Raw genomic sequence first — 24,045 nt, forward strand, 5'->3', positions numbered from 1 at the left:
GAGTGAAAATAAGGTACAGTAAGGAAGGAATGAAAACAGATTTGATAACCACAAAAGCCAAGGAGAAAAGTATATATAGAGAGGAAAAAGTTATAAAAGAAGCAGAGCTGCCAGCAAGGACCAAAAAAAAAAAAAAAACAAGCCCAGAACAACCACTACCAAGAAGAGATGAGGACAGAGTGCATTAATTAACTTAAAAGAGCAACAGGAGGGGAAAAAACTTTCTGCAATTTGGTGTCAACCCTCTGTTTAGCATCAGTTTTTCCACTACCAATGCATACTGCAAGTCAATTAAGATCTTCCACAGAGATTAATCATTGTATGTTCATGAATCTTTTCAATATGGTCCTAAATGCAATCAGATGTGCAGTGAACTTGTTACATGTTATGTACAGAACAGTAAAAAAACAAACAAAAAAACCCAAAAAACCCACCAAAGAAACATAATCTAATTATGGTGGAGGAAAGTCCTAATACCTACAAGCTTTATAGTGGCTTAAATCATGCTTAAACCAATTTAGCACCATGTAAAAATTTCCTTCATTAAGCTAAATTTCCCCATGTCTGTTTTAAAACAGCTTAAGATTTATCTCTATTAGCTCTTTCCTCCAGAGTAACGTTAATATATGTACAGCAGAAGAACTGACAAAGCCCTAAAACCATGGGAAAAACTGGAGTTTATTGAAAGTGAACCTAGGTGTGAGCCACAGATGAAACCACCTGAAACCACCTCGTGCTAAACTCCACCACAAACACTCAGTGACCACCCAGTCCAAATGATAACTGCTCTGGCAAGATTGGGAATGGATGAGATGATTTCTTGGATGAGATGTTCCTTCTGTGCCCATGCCTGTCGACCAAGCAGGACTCCATTTTGGAGTTTAAAGCCCACACACACTAAAATATACATGGTAAAACCAAAGCCTAGGGACAGTGTGGTAGCAGAAAATGCTCTTGATGCCACAGTTACTCTGTGTCTGTGCAAATGAACATTGTAACCTACACCTGGGAAAAGGCTGACTTGGAAGATTATGTTAACTTTGCCCCACTCAAAACTGTTATCAGAGCAAGAAGGGTCAACTTGCATCTTATAAAGTCTCATTAGATCTGAGGATTAATTTGACCTCTGTTTATCATGTATAAAAAAACCTATTTCTTATTTACCTTCACGTATTAAATGAACTTCATACTTGTCATAATATATATTGTCGATCATCCACAACTTCTAAAGTATTACCAGGCAGCTCTGCACATATCCAGAGCTGTTTAAAACCCTAAGATACTCTCACCAAGTATCCTTCCACCTTTGGCAAATACTTTGCAGTCTTGTCTGCTAAATCTGTGGGAACTGGAATACTGTATGTGAAAGTAAGCAGAAAAAAAAAGCTAAGACTTTTAATGATTCCTTTATCGTTTTCCCAGACATTACTTTGTCAGTTAATGAAATGTAATTAACACCAGAGTAGAGACTGACCTTTACTGCATGGCATTCACTTAAACAGATTGGGAGGAAATAAAAATTACACATATGAGATTAAGAGCTTGATTCAGGTAGAACTGTTAACTATGTCAAGCATTGCATAGCCATCCAATGAGACAGCAAACGACAGCCTGAATTATTCTATAGCAGCTGAATTTCAGAGGGCCTGAACAGTTCCAAATTTCCCCATTTCTCTGTTTTTCTATTCCTCCCCTTATATTTTATTTTTGCCTATGTAAGTTGTAATCAACTCCTAGGAGATAGAACAGTCCTCCCCTGGAACTGCACCTACAGCAGAAGGGAACTACTGCAGTACCAACCAGAATGATTGTGCCCTCCCTCAGGGACTCACCTGAACAAAAAAGAAGACACAGAAAATTCAATCTCCTGTTACATCACAGATGCATAGGCTAAATTATTTTCTAGGGCTTGTGTGTTAGCATGTTCCAACAGAGTCCCTTCCACCCCAGCAGTCAATGGGCACAGGAGCAGCCACAAGCAGAGCCCAAAGAGGTCACTGCCCCACCGGGAGCTGGCAAACACAACCACAGTCCTCTCCAGCTGCCTTGGGGCAAAGATTGCGTGTCTTAACCAGTGCAGTGAAGATTAATTTGGCTCTCAGTCATCAAGAATTAGGGAGGAGAGGTTCTAACATAGGCAACAGAGAGATGGAGGAGCTTCTTCCAGCTACTGATAGCGAGAATAAGCTTAGAGTGGGCCTTGATGAGATTAGTGAGGTGACACAACAGCTTCTTGCTGCCCAGAGCAGTTATTTTCCCTCCTGTCCCACACTCAACTGTGCTCTCACTTTCTCCCTAGTGCCAGTCTGGAGGTTGTCTGCTGTCTGGGGGAGCTGATCCAGCTCCCTAAAGCAGCAGAAACCACACCAGTGAAAGAGAGGGGAGAATGAAGGGATATAAAACAGAGTGACCACTGGGATAGCAACAAGCTCACACTTGTGTCCTGGCAAAACACACCCTGAACAGAGTGGCAACAATAGAGAAATCTACTCCAGAAATTGAAAATCAAGAACAGAAAATCATTTTCTATTAGTTGTTAGAAATACTCTGCAAACACCACATTAAAATCTCTAGAAATTTTTCTATTTAAAACTTACTTTATCTCTTCCAATGGGAAGTGGCATAGCTGTATAAAGGTTTTTTCTTCCATCAAACACTGGTTTGCGATCCCCGAAAATCTGGGTTTTAAAGTGCTGAACCATATGCTCCACTATTTCTCTGAAAATGCAAAAAGATTAAGTTAATCCAACTTTTTACTTTGAATGTTAAGTAGCAGACAAGTACTAACACTAATATTTACCAACAGAGGCATTAGGTAAATGAACGAGTTGTCCACTCCTTTCTATTAAAGGCAGGATTTGTTTGACTGATCTGAACTGAAAGCAACTTTTTCACAGACTAAACTGTTTTCTTAAAACTGCTATTTTTAGGGGTTTTTTTTTCAGATTTAAACTTTCCTTCCTCTTTTCTGTGACCTACTGGAAGTGGTGAAGTGAAAGCTCATGCTCTCTCAAGCTCAAAACAAGAGGTGTGCAATAGATCCTGGGGCTTCAGCTCCCCTGTCCTACAGTCCTTTCTACAGAGGACCCTGGGCCTAAAGCTCAGCAGCCTAAGAAGCTTTCAAAAATATCATTATTCCAGCTTACAGCCCCAGTGACAGGGCAGTAGTTTATGCCAACAATAATAGCAAAACATTTTGTAGCTCTCTGAGAAAAATAATTTTTAAATGCATTTTTTTTCATACACACAACAAAACTGGGATCCATCTAACAAAACTGGGCATGTGCATTCAGTGGAACTGTGAATATTAAAAGTACACATTCATTTAAGAGTAGCTGGAATAAGGTTCCATTTTTGTATGAATGGGGAAACCACTCACACAGATCTTGTCAAACCACAGTGTTTACACACTGGTCATTCAAAGCAGCAGTCAATGAGAGGTCAGCTGGAATAATAACACTCTTTGATGCCAAAGGTCCTTTGGTCCCAATGTCCTAGAGAGACATCCTTCAGTCTACCTGTAATACCCAAAATCCATCAGCAGGCTACAATCTTAACACACAGGGGCAAAAGGGCATTAAGAGGTTAAAGTAACACACAGACAGGACAGCCCTGCTCCTGCAGCACTGCTGACAACCACCTGCTCACAGATGCTGCAGGTGACTGTTCATGCACCCTGACTTGGCAAGGTAATTAGCCCAGCATTCAGGTAGGTATTATGGTGCTGCAAAATCTGAGATGAAATTGAACTCATTTGAGAAAAGAATTAATTCTGTTTTAACTGGCAATTTCTTTGCTGTGTCACAGGGTTTATCTTAAAATAAGATGTGGCCACTGAAAGAAACCCTGACCTCCTGCAAAGCATGAATTGAACCTGGCCCAGTAACATCTGCCTCAGATCTGCAGGGTCTGACTGAACAAGTACATTACTGGGAGGGTGAGAGGGTGGAAAGAGGTATTTTTCAACCTTGAGTTTTTTAAGATTGAGCATGGAAATCCCACTCTCTTCCTGTGCAAGTTCTTCCAATTGTCAACTGCTTTATATAAAAAATGAATACTTCCACTTAATTAATGTTTTCAAGCTTCAAACCACATCAACAGTTAGCAATGGTGCTTCTCAGCTGTGGGTGGAGATATTTTAATGAATGTAAGTTATTTTCTCTATGCAGAGTTAAAAGAAGAGTTATTTACCACTTCACTAACTTCAGCCCTTTGGGACAACTGTTCTACCAAGCTCATGCAAGCTCATCAAGGACCCTGGGCTGGCAACTGCAGAGTTCACCTTGCACAAATCCTCAAAAATTAAACTGAGAGCACCCACAGGGCAGAACCAAACTCATATTGCCCACTCTGCCTGTCCAACTACCCAAACAGATCTGGACTTTCTGTCACATGTACAGAATTGTAGCCAGACTGTATTAATTCAGGAGCACCTTGTCCTAGCTGCATTTTCCACTCCTGCTCATGTCTCAGTGTGGAACTTGCATGTACAGGGGATACAGCCTGCAGTGGGGTCTGCAGGGTCACAGTATAAGTTGGAGTAAAACTGAAGAACAAAGCTTACACAGATGAGGGAGTAGAGTAAAAAACAAAATCTCCCTCTCCTCTTTGTATAAGTTATGTCATATAAAGCAATACTTACTATATATATGTGAATTATATAACCAAAATACTAGAAACCTGTAAGCCAGCAGTAAAAAACCATCATTCAGAATTGGATTACATGTAGATCCTGCATAATTATATATATATATATATATTTATGTGCACACAGAAATACAGGTACAGACATAGGACCAAAAGGTCACAGCTCACAGAAACCCAGGTGCATCTGAGTACAGGTATATCTACAGAACAGAGCACTAAGCACACAAAAGAAATAAAAAAAACTTCAGTATGTGAATCCAAATTGTATTCTTACCACACTGAGAAACATCCACCACACCACTGCTGAATGCATCTATGGCATCTCTGCTTATTGCAAAAGGCATTTCATCTGAGTAGATCTGTACCTGCTCCTGTCACCACAAAAGAGTGACTAACCTGACCAAGCAGAGGAGGTCAGGGGCTGGCACTGGAGGAAGAACTTGCTACTGAATAGAATCTGCCTTTCCAGTGAGAAAAACTGCTTTAGGTTTTGTGGCAAACACCCCCACACTGGACTGTAAGGGAGGTGCTCACACAGAAGCTGTGCAGCATTTGGCTCCCAGAGGAGTTGCAGAAGCAATCTGGATAAGCCAGCAGCAGTTGGCAGAGCTGGAGTGGTGGCAGGGAGAGCAGTTAAGGAAAGCAAAGCTCTCATGGTTCCTCTTATAAAAAAAAGTGACTGCTCCAAGTGTTTTGCAGTGCTCCAATGAAGGAAGAGCATCTCCATAAAATCAGCAGTTGTCCTTGGGCAAGAAGAGAGTTCAGCTCCATTCACTTAACAAAGGTGTTTGCTTTTAATATTAACCTCAGCTCTTGACTAGCTGAAAAATTAAACTTATAATAGATCACCTCAGGAAGATAAAAAAAAAAAAAAAACAGCAGCAAAGCACAGTGATGCTGCTTTGTGAAAACACTATCATTACCAACTCTTCAGTGTAACAATGGAGAATGCCCTCAGGTTTATTAATCCACATTAGGAAAACCGTGGCTTTCAGGTGGCTTTTTTGACTCCACACTGTTTATTTTCATGACTGCATATTCCACCCATGTGACCTTTTTTAACAAGGAAAGGCTTTGCTCTTGAATATATAAACAAGCCATTACAATTCTCTACAGTCAAGGTGCAGTTATGATGATGACACTTGTGGTTTCCAGTTGGTGCCAAGTCTCATTCTCAAGTTTCACTTCTGGCAATGCCACTTCTTTTTCAAGTCAATGAAGTTCCACACTCTAACAGGGTACAGATGCCAAATGCAAGACCTGGCTGCTTATTTCCCTGGCCAGCTGATCCATGTTTTCATCTTGCTATCAGTTTCAGGAGCAGTTTTCCCTTATACAGAATCTACTGATAAAGGATAATTTCTTACCTGCTTTAGTAAGTCCATAATCCTTTCCCCCAAACAAACAGGTTTTGCCTCCTCTTGTGAGGAGGGAAAGGTGGGAAAACAAGCTGGTAACACCAGCTCCCTGCTGAAGGACTTCAGCCAATTACATTTCAATATATAACCAGGTAATAATAAATAATTTTTATCAAGTTGGCTTATACTGACCCAGTTCCAATAGAGCTAATACAGCTTATCCATCTGCCACCAGTGGCTTCAATCAGCAGCATCTCAATATTTTGGCAAAATCAATCCAAGTAAAGATTTGGAGGGGGAAAAAAACCCAAAGGATATGCATATCCTGTTAATGGAAGTGATGAGTACTATCACTGATTAAAGCCAGACACATCTTTCCAGACATCAGTGGGGGCACCTGGCTCCAGCTTTTTCAAAGAAAAACAAAACTACAAATAAACTGATGAAAGGCAAAGCTCAGTGTGTTACCTGTTAACTCTTCTAGGACATTTTTCTGGCTTTATATCCAATTCATAATGGTAGATATCTATTTTAGGAATGTCCATTTCAAAGAAGTTGGCCTGCAGTTTGATTGTTCTCCCAGAAGTGCCAAAATCTGGTCGAGGAGGAGGTTTAAAGGCATATCCCTGTATTGGTGGTGGCAATGGAGGAGGAGGTGTGAGCACTGCAAAAGAGAAAAAGCACAACTTAGCCATCAGCTGTCTCAAATTGACATTTCAGCAAACTTACAGGCTATTGGACCATCACATTTAAAACCATGACTCTTTTTAAACAACCTAAAAATGAAAAAAAGCCCAGACTCTGCTTTCAGGAGACCATGAATCCTATCTTCTCTTTCTTTCTCATACTGGTTCACAATTCATTGTATTTCCTAGCCCAAATTACTGGAAAAAAAACTTAAAATAAGTTACATTTTCCTATACCACAAGACAGCTGGGTGGGAATTTCACAGGCCAAGCAGGAAAGCAAGAACCAAAATCTTCTTGCAGGGAATAATTTTCATTTTAAAACAGATCTAACCACATCCATTTGAGCAAACACCTATAAAATAGTTTCTACCACTTTCCTCCATGTTGCAGCTGTCTGCCAAATCCTGTATTAGAACTGAACTATATCCTACTGCTTCCTTCACACAGAGCACAGAGCAAATACTCTACTGCTGCTGTGCTCAGCTCTTGAGCTCAAACATCAGCTGTTGCTCAGACAACATGAAGCAGAAGCAGAATAGCTGCTTGCTGTTGTTTCAATCCAGGAAAGTCCATTAAAAATACACAAAGTGTGTAAGTACCAACTAGAGCATTCAAAACTTCTGCAGCCTCAGTGCTCAGGTGTTCTGTGCTCTGGAGCAACAACTTGCAGCAAAAGCTTCACATGTGAAAAAAGCCATGTGGTTTCTCATTACTTATGTAAGAATCCAGGTGTGGCTTTCTAAGATTATCAAATTCAGTTCTCTGCTAGCACCAGAAACAATTCACATCCCTTCATTAACAAATCAGTCACCACTTTTCTACCCTGGCTTTCTCTACTGGAAAGCTGTTCTAGAACTGTGATGCTCTAATGCTCAGAAAACATCCTTCCATTTTTATTCACCCACTGGCAGGTTATACTCTGTGGCCTTCATATTGAGTACTTCTAGATTTAAACCAAAGCATTTAATACTAAATGCTAGGCTATACTCCTTCTGTTAGTCCCTGCTTATAAATCAGGCTTCATCCTTCCAGTTATTTTTCCTGAAGAAGACTAAGTGATAACCACACGTGGTGCTTCCATCTCTCAATGGGAAAAGGCAGATTAATGAGCCCTAAACTGCTTTTGCCTGCCTTGTAAAGGCCATCCAGTGACCACTCAGGGCATGTGCACCCATTTCATTTGCTTATGATCATCTCCCAACTCCTTACTAATTACTAGCTATATTGTCTTTAATATACCTACTTTTCTAAACCATATCTACAAACCTCTCTGAATGATGCTCAGATTCTCCTTTTCCTGACAATGACTCCTATATCTCTAGATGAAATTTCACATACTTATTCCTAACATTTATGCAATGTTTGCTAATGAAATAAGACTATTCTCATCATTAGCAGCATGAATTCCCCACTTTACCCCTCAACACTTCTTATGGCCAGTTTCCCACTCATTAGTAGCTCCCTATTTTTAGCACCCTACTAACAGTCAGCACCAATTTTCCCATGCACCAAATACTTCACCAGATTTGACACTGGGAAAATGATAAAGGCTTTTGTTACTATTTTTTGAAAATGTTGTTTCTGATCTTGTCTCCCAAACATGCTCTAAGGCATCCACCCTTTTAATTCAGGCTACTGAAATCCAATTTCCTTTCTTCCCTCCCTTTAACAAGCATTGCCATTAAAGATTGTGGTTCTCCAACACTAACTCAATCAACACATTAAAGCTGTTTCTTGCTGAAGATCTTCATTTCCATAACCTAAAACTTCACATTTCAGTACTTCAGTTTTGCCTTAAATGGCAATATAGCAATTTTCATTTGAGTATTATTCACCCACATTGCTTTTGCAGTGTCACCAGCTGCCCTGAAAAATGGAGCCAAATATCACCTTAGCTCTTCTCTGTAACCCAGTCCTGCCACGAGCAGCTCATCTGCCTCTGCATCTGACCTTACCCACCTCCATCCCTCAAGACAAGATAAAGCACCCAGCTCACTGATTCTGCTCAACCTTTGCCTTTTTATTTTTTCTAAATTCCTACACATCCTAATTTCCAAGACATCGATTTTCATCTTTTCCCAACACTTCCAGGCCCTCTGCTGACTTAATGTTTTTCTGATGGTGATTAACTCTCTCAGGTGGCCCTGCAGTCACCATATCCCCATGTTTGGTGTGACAAATTCACACCAAATTCACACTGTCTGTGTCATTCAGTGGAAAGAATCCTCTGCTGTGGATAGGACACCTAACAAAGTTATTGACAGCACCATCACTACAGCAAAAAATACTCCCACAAGTATTTGTACTTGCAATACACCAAAGGTTTCTGTGATCCACCTCCGAATCTGATCAAGAAGATGTGCACAAAGCAGCCACCTCTACTCCTCCAGAATCCTGTTTGCCATCATTTCCACTCCCCCCACAATAATTTTAAAATAATCTGTCTCCCACATATATTTTCAGTCACTCTGCTGCTGAATCCTCTTTACAGATCACCACTGCACACATTTTTATTCCCATCTTTCCATAATGGAACGTTCCCATTTGAAAATTATACCCTAGTCATTAACTTTAGTCTGTGATTTTTGTGCATTTCCATGATTCCCATAACACCATGCATTATAAAATATTTTCATTTTCTGTCCAGGCTCCTGTATTTTAACACTTCCATTTCTTGTTATCCACACCCTGCATTCCATATTGCCTTACCACTCACTATTACCTGGACAACTGTTATCAATATATTGATTTCCCTTCTCCTTCCCAATGATTTTTACGCCTTCTAACATTTCTGTATCTACTTTCAGATCCTAATTCCACTGCCCTTTCTTTTCTGTGCCATATTTGATACATTATGACTAACTTTCAAAATGACAAAAAAAACTGAACTTGAAAATTGGAAGTACAAAGAGAAGCATGATGGAAGGGGATACACATCCCCACAAGCTATTTCTGCTGCCAAATTAAGTAATTCTGTAATTAAGCAATATATCCTCCTTCTGTTTCAAAATGGGGTTGTTAAGTGCTTCACAGGGGCATAACAAACCCATATCTCTAAGTGTTCAGGGATCAACAAACCACATGTTGCTCAATACCACCACTGCATTCATTCCTCCACTGGAGTTTTAGTGACAAAGAGCAAATAAAAGTGAGGATTCAGGCCCATTTTTAAGAATAAGATGCAATGCTGAGAGAAGCACAGACTCCTAAGGAAAGATGGGAATGCAGTTTTATAACCTGCATGACTCACAGAGATAAAAAAGCACCAAGCTGCCCAGAAAGCAGGACCATTGCCACCCTCTATTTTCATCTTAAATAGTTTTTTTCAGTTATTTGGGTTTTACGATCCAATTAAAGGGGAAAAAAAAAAAAAAAGGGGGAAGCTATTTCTGGCTCAACTCCCAAGGCAAAACTTATTTAGGGCAGGGTGTTGCTTCAAGGAGATAAGTACTGTTTATTAAACAGCAGCAGTGACCCGATAAGCGCTCAACCTACATTTCTGCCGCCTAAAACAGACACGTATGTGTCAACTACAGCACCGAGGGATGGGAACTGAACTCCAGGGGAGAAAAACTAAATATTGCAACCACTCAGCTGAATTCACTTTTTGGACTACTGCCTCAAATTAAGAAAGTTAAATCAAAGTATCTTGTGTAGAACTTACTACAGCAAGCAGCTGTGAAGGGTACAATCACAAAATACTGGGTTTGGTACAGACAGAACAGAGAAATAAGGTTTCACCTTCTATCAAAACATGATAGAAGCCTTCAGCCTTGATCTGGAGGCACAATTGCTGCATTCAAAGTGATTCAGCTGCCACATCTCCCTGTTCAAACACTCCTGCAAAAGTCCCACCACTCACCCACTTTTAAATGCAATAGAAACTGTATCAATATGAGAATATTTTCCTTAGTGCCAAGGCTCTTACTAGGAATCTTTCGCAGCCTGGCAAGGTGTGCTACAGAGGAGAGCACTGGACATCTGAGCTGGAAGTGATGCCCTGCCCAAGGAAACCTGCCAAAATTCATGCAGAGACACCTTCAGGAACACAGATGCTGCTTCTAGAGACAGTATTTCAAAGCACTGGAAAATCTACATGCATTCCTGGATTTTACTTTTAAAGTGCTGTCAAGGAAAGAAGGGATTAGAAAAAAGATGAAAGACTAATAAACCGGAGCATCCATGTGATAAGTATTGGAAGCTCCTCATTCATTTGTCAGAAGATAAAATGAATAATGAGAACATTTCAGCCTTGATATGATGATTGAGACCATCAAGAGCCCCATTTTCAAGGTGTGAATTAAGGTGAGGTGGGTGTGGAATAATGAGGTGTCCGTATGCTGTCTTTAGGCTTACTTTTATCAGGAAAGAAGCCAGACTTCCCATTATAATTCATATCATTTACATAAACTAAAGGTTCATAGCTATCAATCTTAAAAGCAGCAATTTCTATTAAAAAAAAAATCTGGAAAAGACAGGTATCAGAAAAATAACAGTCTTATGGCAGCTTTATGAAATAAAATTAGCAATCAAGCAAAATTACTCTGTCAAAAGACAGGGAGGGAAAGGTGGCAGTAGAGGAAACCTGCATAATCACAGAAATGCTGTGTTAGTAAAAATAATTTTTGCAAATTGAAAACTATTGCAAACAAGGCTGGCTGCTCTTATTCCTGCACATTACTGAGGATCAAAATCAGAGATAAAAGTGACTCATGAAGTGAGCAGGCCAAGACACTCCTAGTCTATAAAAGGTGTGAATGAGCCACACACTTTGACGAGCTTCTACTCCAAAATCCACACAATTATGTAATGATGGTTTTTCAGGACCATGTGCTCCGTAACCATTTCTCAGACTTGGAACATTCATTTCTTTTGTCCTCCACCATTTTTTAAAGCTTAACTGCTGGCCTGCTCAGCATGCTGGAAGTGCTGCCAGTCAGCATTAAACTTGCACATTGGAGATTTTTTAGCAAAGAATTATGCAATTTTAATGTGCAGTCAGAGGCCTAATGAGTTATTAAATAAGAAGGGGCCAAGCAAGTTGCATGGAAGGGCTTGTCGACACAGGAGATTGTCTGAGCATAATTACACCAGTGCAATTATATCAATAAGTTTCCTTGTGTGGCAAGTCCTAACTCATATTTAATAATCAGGTGATGCTTTCACAACTCTCAGTAGGTTTTAGCATTGGGCTCATGCAATCTATGTTTGCCAAGGGGAAGACTCTCCAAAACAATTTTTCTAAAAATATATAATCTCTAAATGAAACTAAGATGAAAGAATCCTTATTTGAAAGCATCACTTTGGGTTAAGGTTTCCAGTATCAGATAATGGGGCTGCTCTTCCAGATTATCACTCAAGGTATTTTAGGTACAACCACAGTGCACATTCACTGCTGCCTCCAGGTCAGTCACTGATGCCATCACACAGATCCAGCAAGGATGCATCACTCCTTGGGCAAAAAAAAAAGGGATTTAATAACTTGTCCTCAACTACTGAGCAGCTATTTTGCCTCCAGAACTGCAGGAAATAAATTAAATGACAAATGTGTTCATCATGACCAGGTTAAAAAGAACCAAGACTGGCAAAGGAACAGCCTCCAGCAGCTGCTGCAGAGGAGCAGAGGATCACGAACACAACAGAGGTGGGAAGAGACCAGGCCGACTTGTCAAGTTTTGAATATCTTAAAGGACAGAGTTTCCACAACACCTCATACAATCTGTTCCACCCCTGCAGTAAAATAAACTTGCCTTCTACTCAACTGGAGTTTCCTGTGCTCCAGCTTCTGCCCTGTTCTGGTGGACCTCCCCAAGTCCAGCTCCATCAGCTCCAAAGGTTCCCCTTAGCCAGCAGGAGAAGCTGGAAGATCACCCTTTCCCCTCCTCCTCCTAAGGCTGAATTCCCTTCACCTCTCCTGGGGTGCCACATGTCCTTCTCCTGCCACCTCAGTGCCCTCTCACCAGGCTTACAAAAGGGTCATGGCCCCTTCTGGAAGTGCTCTTTGAAGTGGGAGAAAAGGAGACTTCAAGAGGGGATACCCCACAGCAGGGGAAACAGGATTTCCACAAATAGTTATTTAACTACCAGTAATAGAGGGAATTCAGAAAGAATCTGGAAAACATCCAGTACAGATCTGTGATAGGATCTGCATGGAGTTTCTATGTATTTTAATCACACATATATAGTCAGAGCAAGAAAAAAAAATAGAGGGAGTTTAGCCTTTTCTTTTTAGAACCCAGCTAGAGAAAAACTTGGGACTGTCTTCAAGTTTTCTGACAGTCTGGGTTCTATAAAGAAGTTTAACTTCTGGCTTTCTGTTAAGAACCGTTAGGGAATGATAGGAGAGAGGCTGGCAGTGTTGTCTGTGAGATAAGGGAAACCCAAAGCTGCAGCTCATAGTCCCTTGATATTTTGGAGGCAGAGGAATCTATATGGAACCTGTAAGTCTGTCTGCTGCTCATTAAGGATGTTTTAGAGCATGGAAACCAGAATTTCTTCAGTCATGCTATAACATTCTTGATTAGATAATGCACAACAAAAAAATGTTAGACTTGTCTATTAATCTCCGAGAATCCAACAATCCACAAGGGCAGCAGAGGAGATGATGCAATCAGTTATCAGTTATCATTTTTTACTAAACCCCCCTCTAAAGGTTCTTGTCTCTCAGTGAGCAACTACCACATTTTCTAACCACAGCACACTCATTGCATGTGCCAAAGTGGGCTACAAGAAAAAGGCTCAGCTTAATACCGATGAGCAAAAATGAAGGAGCTGTTCTCATACTTGGTCATATTTTAAGGCCCTTGCATGACTGCTGAGATGTTTGATGATACTCTGCCAGATTGCTTCCAGTTTCTTAGTGTTGTAGTATGAAACTAAAGACCTTAACACAGAGTAAAAGTGTTAGATAAACAGCACTGTCTTCATAACTGTAATCACATTATGTTCAGTAGACTACTCCAAACATCATTTTATTGACTAATTGTCACTTCCTGTGAAAGCATTCAAGCAAGATTAACTCTCAAGTCAACCCTTTTACCTACTGAAAGATGTCTCTGCCCATGGCAGGCAGGTTGGACAGGATATTTAAAGGTTCTACACAACCCAACCCATTCTATGATGATTTTGTCTGGAATAGTTACAGATCTGAAGCTCCCTTGGTTACCCTGGTGCCTTTTGACCTCTGTAAGATACAGACACAATCTCGTCATGGTGTCAGAAGTGATGTGATCCACTGAGACCAGAATCACTGCCAGACACCAACGGTGTGAGCTGCAGTCACACATCAAAGGGAGAAGCAAGACATCTATCCAGCTTGCTTTTAAGTCAGGACATTTCAAAGAAGAATATGTAAGAACAAAGGAACTGAAGAGGAAGAGATCAAGGCTCCAGCAGAAAGCAGCAGGCAAGAAACTAAGAATGGTTCTTTCCAGCCCACAAGCTGCTTCTGGACAATGTCAACTAGCAAAGGACACCAAGTGCTCATACTTTGCTTTCCTCCCACGTTCTCCTTGCAGCCTTGACCTTCAAAGTCAGCCTCCAAATTTTTGAATACCAACAAGCTGCTTCTCACCACCTACAAGTGGGGTGAGCAGTGGCAGAGCACCAGTAGAGCACCCAAAGTGCAGAACTTCCATCCTCACTGCTCACAAACCAGGTGCCTTAACCAATCCCTGCACATGGAATTTTACCAAGTCCTACCACAACCCTTCTTAAGGGCCACAGAGAAATGCTTTTAATTACAAGCTGCAGTTTGAATTAAGTCATCCAAATAGCGAGCCTCATCCAAACAATGGAGGGATGCTTACGGCTTACCCACAAGTCAGCAGCCCAGTTTGAAGTTAAATATGAATTCAAAGTACAAAATAACTCCATCTTCAGACAAACTTCTACTCAATGAAGGGGGGAAATGGAGAACATTCTTAGTGCTATTTATCACATTTGACCATCATGATGCATTCCCTTTTCCATGCCTTAGAAAATGTAGAACTAATTCCAGATGTCTTTCCTAACAATTTGAATATAATGGTATTTTCTGCATTCATAAAGAGCAATGCCTCCATTCAATACAATCTCTGCTCTTTGTCATTTCAAAAGACCCAAAGTGCATAAATACATTCTTTAAGAGGGAACAAAAAAATCCCAACCCACCTACTAGAACATATTGCTCCCTTCAGGCTGCTTCTCCTCTAAAGGTAAGACTAGAAATTACATATTCACCATGCCACATTATGCTTCCCTTACCCCTTGTTTGCATTTAGGTTAGGAAAGAAATGTGTCTCTCTCTGCTTTTGTACTACCTGACACTTGGAACTGCACAGGTGTGTAGGAAACAGCCTAACCCACCCTCCAGTGTGTTTACTTGTTTTCATTTTGTCTTGAGTCACTATAAGGCTGCTAAAACATAACTTCTTCATACATCAGGACTGACCCGCCCAAAAGACTTAACTGCTTTCCATCACTACTCGGTGTGAACATGAGACAGACAAGCAATTCCATTCAGTTCCCAGGAGCCACAGTAAATCCAGCTGCTGCCAGGTGCAGAGCTGAGCTCAGCAAGGGGTACATGGCCACAGCCCCATCATTAGGTACTTCAACACCTTCTGCACACACCAGCTGCCATCACATAGCACCATGAGAACTGTACAGCTCACCCTGACACTCCATTACCTCCAAATCTCAGGCTTTCAGAGATTTTTTTTCTTCTTCCTCAGAAATAGTAAGAGTTGGTCTCTGCATTACAGCCCACAAGTGGATGTTGGATAGATTAAATCCACTGAATCAGGGTCAGAGTTCTCAGCAGTGTTGCTCCCCCAACACTTTTCCCTTCCCCTACCATCACACCCCATGCCTCTCCTCCTGCATTTTTGGAGCCATCCGTGCCCACATGCACACCAGCTCCATTGAATTAAAGGGTTCTAATGGTTTGGGCTCTATTCCATGGCCACTGGCATGGTTTTCTATGTGCTGTGCCTCACAGCTGGGAACTGGTGCCACAGAGACCCCAAATCCACATTTCCTGTGGGATTTGCATTGTGCACAACTTAATGAAACACAGAAGTGATTTGTCCTCAGCTAACTAAAGAAAGGAGCTAGGATGGTTCTGCTTTGACTTGTACCTTTGCAAGCACATAACTGGCAGTGTTTATGTGCAAAATCTAAAAATAAAAATTACATTTTCTTCTTTCCTAAAAACTTTTTAATACACAAAACTCAACTCTAGAGCTGTAACTCAGTAGTCATGTCTTCCTTAGAAAAAAAATCTTTTCCCATACCCACACTGGATTAATCTTAAAACACATGAACACTCCTGTGGTTCAGTTTCAGAATAGAAAAATTCCCAGTTAAGAGCTGAGGCTATGCTTTATTTTATCATTTCAGATAGTGAAAGCAGCTGTAGCAGCATCTTCAACAGTAGTATCTCCTGCGGTTTCCAGAGATAGGGCTGTGGTTTTCACCATCACTGCAAAGAGGGAAAAATGCAGGTTCCTAATAGTGGAATAACTGAGATATTACAGTGTAGGCTGGCAGCAGAAGTCTCTTATCAGAATTTTTTTTCCATTACACCTCAGGGTTTTTTCCCTCCACCTGCTTCTTGTAAGCAACAGATTTTCCCATATTGGTTGATACAAACTAAAACTCAGCTATGAAAGGTAAAAAAAACAGTCGCATATAAGTTTACTACAGAGAGGCCTCCCTGAAATTTGACATTAAAGGGAAATTTGCAAGTCAAACAATTCGGAAAAAACCCACCACTACTGTGTTCTTATCACATAACGAGACCCAGACAACAAAGCTTCATTTCCTTGCCCTGCTGGGAAGTTTCCTCCTTCTGAAAGAAGCTCTGACTTTTTAAACAACACACCCTTATGCAAATATTCTGAATCCCTATGTGTAATTCCTAAGCATTCCCTCATTAAACACTGAAGTTCTTCCCAAAATAAAATACACTGGTTCACCGAGAAATTAATTCTTCTGCTTTGTCATTTCTACATGAACCTGGATTTCTTCTCTATTTTTGTTTTGCTTGTGGTTTGGGGGTTGGTGGTTTTTTGGGTTTTCTTTTTAAACCTATGTCTCTCAGTAGACTTCACAACAGAAATATGTAAGTTGGCAGAGCTGAAGTTGACCTGTAGAATTATTTGAGAAACCTTAGGTTTCAGTGGCAGTTAAAAACCACAAACAAGAGAAACCCTTTGCTCTTCCAAAGTCTTGTCCTCCATGAGAATTTCAGAGATGACAGAGGAGTATGATGGGACAAGAGTGTACAACCAACAGAGAAATTATTTGAAAAAGCCCACAAAATCCAGTAGAAAGGGAGCATTCAGTGCAAACCACAAGCTGTATGAAAGGACAATGAAATAAGTTCATTATCAAAGTCAAGAACACAGAAACATTTAGACAGGAATTCACCCTCTGTATGAACAGACGCCTGTCCTTTAATAGCAAACACTTGCTAAACAAGTTTCAGAAGGTATATAATGAGGCCCCAGTAATAATTATGTTTTAAAGCTTTATTCATCTACATGGCAGGTTTAACTTCAAACAATTTTTTGATTGATCTAGCTAAGCCAGTGAAACCTCCACTCTTGGGAATTCTTCTAAAATTGGCTTATTTAAAATAAATCTAAATTAGCACATCCACACACACTTCCTACTACTAAATTAAAATTTAAATTTCATTATTTTCTCACATTAATAAGCTCTTGCGTAAATTTCGTGATTATACCAGGAACATAAAAAAAGCATCGCTGAGACAAAAGGTTGCAACACTCCAACCTCTGACACCAACAGGTCAAACAGAGCCACCCACAGAGCCCAGCACTGCCAAGGCAGCTCCTCGGTGGCCACAAAAGAGTTACTTGTTTCCTACACTATATACAAAATAATAAATATCACTTGATACAAATAAGTTTCAGAAGTGTATCTTCAAGCTTCCCAAAATAACATGCTGAGATCAATTTCTTTCTCAAAAAAATGCAAACTTTGGTTTTGCTCTGCATCTCCTCTTGTCACACCCAACACAGGCTAGAAGTGACACAATGAGACATTAAATTCATGTAGTGTTTAAACACAGTCTTCAGACTTACACATATTTTATTAAGAATATTCTCCACCTTCTGATTATAAAGCAGCTTGTAAAAGGGAATTCAATCAGGTTGTGCTAGGAGAGCTCTTGGGAAAAACTGTAGAGCCCAAAACTGCAGATGTAGAGCCCATAACTGGAGTTATTTTGCATCTACGAAAAGTTAAATATTTTAATGCTTCTCCCAAAGACAGAGACTTGCATGACTGCAGATTTAGTAATGCTGAGAACTGGTCCCCAACACAGCAGGTGGCAATAAACTCCCATACAAGAAAACAGAACACAACTAAGCAGCACTACAAAAAACAGAACAGGACAAACAAATTACAATAGGAGAGAACAAATTACTCTCACCACACCTGTGATTAAAAAAATAAATAAATCCCTTCACAACCCAAAGAGTAATACAATTTGGTAGCACTGTGGACAGCTCAATGAGTACCCAACTCAAAAGAAAAACCTCAAAGCAAGCTTTGGACTGACTTGATTGTGCCAGGATCCACAGTGCTTTCCAGTCTAAATCAATGGTTTTCTTCCATGTTGGCTGTGTCCAGTTTTGTGAAGTCATACAGAAAAAAAACAAAAAAAACAAAAAAACCCCACCAAACAAAACTTTCCTTCCTAGAAAACCTGGGCACCAGGCACCACATGGTTTCACAGCTGCAGCACAGCTATAAAGCAGGGTATTTAGGAGAAGTAACTCTGCTTAATATGAAATGCAAAGAGAGAGTACAGAAGCAGATTAAATAATGCTCACACAAAAACTTTTTATTTGAAGGCACCAAATATTGTTCTGAAAAGAAAACAATAAAAGCAAAACAATTAAAATAGAGAGGCTAAAATGAATTGCACTAATCTGTGGTGAACACTAAACAGATTAAAAGACACCACTGATTAAAACAGTCCTGAGTATATAAAAATACAGGTATCACCTCAGTCTTGAGGATTAAAAAAAACTCCACTTCCTGGACAGTACTAGAAAGTCTCTTCAACTTCTTAGATATGGCTACCAAAGAGACTCCCAAATTACAGCTCTGGTGTAAAATATGAGAGACACTACACAGATTCAGTGTACCTGGGGTTGATTTTATACAGGTCTCTTCCCAATTTCTGCAGTATAAAATGTATAATTAATTTCTGAAGTTCAAATTTGTGTATTAAAATATATGTGGGGAAAAAAAAACAAAACCAACCAAACATTATTTTGCACTGAATTCAAAGGGCTGTGCTTCCCTAGTCAATAGGAGGAGATATTTCACATTCTAGTGGGCTGCTTTGTGAGTACATCAGAAAGGATGCAAGATACTAAAACAAATTAATTGGACAATGCATGGAACAGATCCCACAGCCACTACAGTTAAAACTACGTAATATTTTCCACCAGCTTTTTTTTTTTTCCCTCTCTAGTTCATAACTTACCAAAAATAAGATACTGGAGACTGACCTTTCTTCATTTAGATTTAGCCATAATTTCTGGTAGGCTGAGTATTAGAAACTTCATCATTCAAAACAGGACCAAGTATTTTGCTTAAACATGAAGAGAAGCAAAACACCACCAACATTTTGACAGGCCTTACAAGTTCTGTGAAGCTGTGGTCAGGACAGGCCTAGCCAACATGAACATTACTTTCATCAGGCATTTAAAGTTCATAATTAGTTAAAACTATCTGTGTGTGCAAAGCCAATTTAGCAGTTTACTGTGTTCATCAGCTGATCCCTGAAATTTCTGAACAACCAGAAGTGTTTAGAAGGGCTGGTTTCTGAAATGGAAAAATCTCTCCCTCCTATACAATTCTAAGGGGTACAAGAACATCAGGTGATCATCTAAGGTATTTTACTGAGTTAAAACATTTACAGGCCTTTTCCACCCTGCTGTGAAAGAGAGACAGACTGGTGGTGACAGTGAAGGAATGGCTACAAATTGTGGAAAAAAAAAATTTTCCTGGAAGTCAGGAAGGTTTGGGTATTCCTCTGCACGGCTTCTGTACATTCCAATGCACCACTAAGTACGTACCAGCACACAACCATTTTGCAAAAGTGATAAACTTCAAGATGAAGTAAAAGTAAATGCACAAAATCCCATGTAACCACCAAGTCAGCAAGAGAATCACTGCTGAAAAAGATGTTTCACTTTTCAATAGCAAATAGCATAGTTCAGTTCTCCAAGGAAAGGAGAAAGTTTGGTGACACATCTGACACCACCAATTATCTTTCCATCAAACCACCTCATTTTTAAGCCACCTGAAGACAACACAGTTATCTGAGGCAACATAATGATATAGAATTTTTCTTTCCTTAGGAAAATATATTAGTCATGACAACAACACATTTGAAAGAGTCATGCTGTGTTTTGTGGGCTGTAACTTTGTCAAATGCATTTCAATTTTAGTAAAAACTAAGAGAGCTGAGGCTGTAGATGAAGTTCTCATTCCCTTCTCTTTGTGTGGCAGCTTACAAGGAGTTTCAGCATTAATTTACGGTCTAAAATTAAGCCAAAGAAACTGGATGACTCTGTGACACCAGCAGCAGAGTAAGGCCAGGTTCACATCCACCCCCAAGAGAACAGAAAAAGCTTTTTTAAGAAGAGAAGGGCAGACCTTTAACAGGAGGTACAGGGAAGTTCGTGCTGCCACTGAAACACAAGCTAAGAGGACACTGGTGGATAAAAATTCCACCATATGAAGATATTGCCATTTCTAGTACCTCAGTTAAGGCATGAGAACACCCTTCCCCGCACCACATTTTAAGACTCCCAAAGACAATCAACTGCCAACATCCAAAATCTTCAAAAAATATATAGAAGGTAAAAACAAGTACCTGCGCTGAAAACCAAAACAGACTTACAAGTTTCAACAGTCTAGTCACAGTTTTTAAAGGGTAACTTAAAACTAAATGACAAGAAAATAACTTTAGTTCCACTCATTTAATAAAGTTGGTTTTCGTGCCAGGGGAAAAAAGTTGGTATTTCACATGCAAAGCTATAATCAACTTCACACTCTTTTTTAGACAACTGCTCCTTCAAAAATAAATTAGGGCCTTCAGCATCAAGCAAAGTCAAATATCCTTTTCAAGAATAAAAGAGAAATCTGTGGTGTGCAAAGTTTAGAATTAATAAATACATTAAGACCTAGAAGTGCAAGTTCCAGAAGTTTATGCAGCTTTTAATCAAGTCTTTTAACTTAATTACAGTACTTTTATTATGCCCCTTTTGACATTTTTCTCTTCTTCTAAAAAAACATACACCAAAAATTAGCAGCATCAAGTTTTTTCTTCAAAAAAGAATTTCCTCTCAGATTTTCAGTTTTTTTACTTTTCACACTTTCTTGAAGCTAAAAAAAAGGGCATGGACACAATGTCACAGCAAATTCAACACCAAATCAAGAACTTATTATTTGGGAGAAAGCAAAAAGGGATCATTAATTTCCTAATTATGGAAACTGATTTTATGACAACTCCTTCATGTATAAAAACCCATCTTACTTCTGACATAACAGCATGTTTAAACAAACTTTCCACGTTCAGCAGCAATTTTTTGAAACCAGTCAGATATGGCCTCCTAACTTGCTTGATACTGTTTCCAGAAAAAGAATTAAGACTAAAATAGCAAACCCAGTGGCAAATTGAGCGGTTCCTCTGGCAGGAGGCCAGCACCAGGGGCACCCTCAGACGGGCTGGGCTGCAGAGTCCAGTTTGGCAAGGGGAGCTGGGTGAGCAAAGCAGCTCCAGTGCATCAGCAGTGTCCGGAGAGGTCAGCGGCAGCAGGATCCGGATGCAGCAGAGATGAACGGAGCCTTTCCTTGGTGTCAAGGATGTGCTGACAGACCTGGAGAGGCTGCAGCTCTCCTGTGTTCACAGCAGCTCTGGCTCGGTGTGGGGTTCTAAACCACACTTCTGCTCTCTCCTCCGAGCAGGATTTCACACACAGTGGTTTTGCAGTTTTCAGATTAACATGTGGCAGGGGACCTCACAGTCCCTGCTTCCAGGCTGCTTCACAGAACAGCTCGAACAAAAATCTCCAAGATGCCCTGCCTTGTGTGTGGAGTGGAGCAGGAAGCTGCCTGAGCTGCCAGAAGCCACTGTGCTGCTGAGGCTGTCCGTGGATGATTTCACAGGAAGGAAGAAGAGCCTCACTCACCATGTGGAGAACAACTTGCAGCTCCTACCCCTGCACGGACATGGCCACGCAGAGGGAAAGAAAGGGCTGAGCCACACTGATAAACTCGGAAGTAAACAAGACAAGAGATGAGCTTGGCTGGAGGCAGCAGAACTGCAGGAGCCCGAGACACACACCAGTGACAACACACAGCCACCTAGAACTTGGTGAAAGTACAGCAGTGTCAGGAGCCCGAGGTTAGGAGGTTGTTTGTTCCAGGAAGGGGAAAACATTGTTTCACAGCAAACGTGGGTCCCCGATGGCAAACAGCAGCCACCAGCTGGGAGATCATTCCAAGTGAAAGGGAAAGTGGTAGGATTGGATGGAGAGTAAATAAAGATAAAGAGACTCCCACACATGAAACAACTCTCAACCCATATGCTGGTAATATTTTTAATTGTCTGTCTCCTTAAACACAGTTTTGAACAGGATCTATCACCAGGAGGTGAACACAGCAACAGACCGATGTGAGCCACCATGAGCACCTGTAAACTCAAAGTGTACCTGTGCCTGAGCAAGAGAACCTGACACCAGAAACCACCAAAGGATTACATCTATAGCTCTACACAGTTATTGGTACTGAAATGTGCAAGTGATGTTACACATGAAAGCAGGATCTTGAACATCAGTTGGACATAGCTGTAGAGACCTGTCTGCCTGCTGTGCTAGTAAGAGCCCACTGAGAAAGTAAAAATAGAGGAGCTGTACTTCAAGAGGAAAATAATCATCCTGATTGTCTTGATTATTGACCCTTCAAGAGAACCAAGTCAGAGGGAAAATAAAGTAAAAAAAAAAAAAAACAAAAAACCAAAAAACCAGCACCTAACTCTGGATCCAAAGATATGAATGCTTTTACAGAAGCATCTGTGAGCGGAGCAGTAAAAGACATCTCAGTTGCAGGTCCTGTATTTCTCTACAACAGTCTTTGCCAAATTGTCCCTCTAAGGAAAGACATTTTATGCAAAACCATTGAGAACAGTAGCATAAAATAAAGTTCCCTTTATTTTGAAACTTTTCTAGAAAAAAAACTAGGTTCCAGTCACCCAAACACTGTTGTTTCTACATAAGAATTCTCACCACAGAAACAGCCTAACACTAAAAAGGAAAAAACATTGTCTCGTATGAACCGCACAAACTCGAACGGTATTAACCTATATTTCCCCAAAGTGATATTAAAGGTCCCTAAGAGAGTTGCTAACCCTTCTTTGCACGTCCACCTTTCCTTTGCTCCCAGATTTGCTCCACACGGCAGAGCGAGCCTGAGGACACCCAGCGCTGCCGCTCACCTCTCCCAGCCCTCCCGACATGCGGGCGCTTCACCCGCACCTCCACAGCGCAACTATCGCAGCGCGGCCGCCGGCGAACACGCGGCCAGCCGGGAATCCCGGGATGGAGCCGGGAGCGAGGAAATGGAGACCCCGGTCCGCAACGGGAGCTACGCCGGCCTCAGGGCTCGGCAGAGGGAGTGGGGAGCGGGGCAGGGAAGGCGACCCTCCCCTCAGAGGGGCCTCCGGACACGCGGCCCTGCCCGAGGTGGCGGCGGCGCCCTGACCCTCCTTCCTCCCCCGGCAAGCGCGGCCGCCGCTCCAGCCAGGCCCGAGCCGGGGGGGGTGAGGCGCTCCCGGGGCTCCCCACGGACACGGACCGGGAAAGCCGCTGCAGGGGAAGCGGAGGAGGGAAGCAAACCCGGGCGAAAGCTCACCGGGTCCGGCGGAGGGGGCTCCCGGGTACATGTCTCCGTGTGCGGCGGCGGAGGCGGCGGCTCCAGGGGAGGGCAGGGGGGAGGGAGCGAGCCCGAGCCCCGGCGACGCTGTCGGGGGAAGGGAAGGGGAGGAGGAGGAGGAGGAGGAAAGGGAGGGGGAGGAAAAGAAAAGGGGAGAGGAGGGAAAAAAAAAAAAAAAAAAAAAAAAAAAATTCCCGCTGTCCTGGTTCCTGCAGCCCATCTGCTGATGGAGATGAGTCACCCGATGCTGAGGAGGAGGAGGAGAAGAGGGAGGAGGAGGAGGGCCGGGAATCCAGGTTACTCGTCGGCACTGAGGAGCGGGGAGGGGAGGAGGAGGAGCCGCGGGGTCACGGGGAAGGGGCGCTCCGCCCTCCGGCCCGGGCGGGCGG

The 24,045-nt window shown here is 41.4% G+C and overlaps 1 protein-coding gene and 1 long non-coding RNA gene across 5 annotated transcripts in view; one reads left to right on the forward strand and one right to left on the reverse strand.

The window, feature by feature from the left end:
* Positions 1-23,775, reverse strand: part of AGO2 (argonaute RISC catalytic component 2) — a 56,742-nt gene extending 32,967 nt beyond the window's left edge. For 2 of the 3 annotated variants that reach the window (XM_015618337.2, XM_015618336.3), the window contains exons 1-3: positions 23,636-23,775; positions 6,474-6,669; positions 2,598-2,718 (exon numbers count right to left, since the gene is read on the reverse strand). In XM_015618337.2, the coding sequence (XP_015473823.1) occupies positions 2,598-2,718; positions 6,474-6,669; positions 23,636-23,666 (348 nt within the window). In that variant the 5' untranslated portion in view covers positions 23,667-23,775. Of the gene's footprint in view, positions 1-2,597; positions 2,719-6,473; positions 6,670-23,219; positions 23,605-23,635 lie in introns of those variants that run through there. The other variant, XM_033512464.1, reaches the window with a different exon arrangement.
* On the forward strand, positions 21,825-22,948 carry LOC117243991. 2 transcript variants are annotated; one of them, XR_004496265.1, is made up of 2 exons: positions 21,825-22,245; positions 22,353-22,948. It is a non-coding gene; the product is annotated as an uncharacterized LOC117243991 (long non-coding RNA). The 2 variants fall into 2 exon arrangements; XR_004496266.1 differs by having other exon boundaries at positions 21,825-22,130.
* Positions 23,776-24,045: the final 270 nt, after the last annotated feature.

This window comes from Parus major, chromosome 2 (genome assembly GCF_001522545.3).
Source record: "Parus major isolate Abel chromosome 2, Parus_major1.1, whole genome shotgun sequence".
Lineage (NCBI taxonomy): Eukaryota > Metazoa > Chordata > Aves > Passeriformes > Paridae > Parus > Parus major.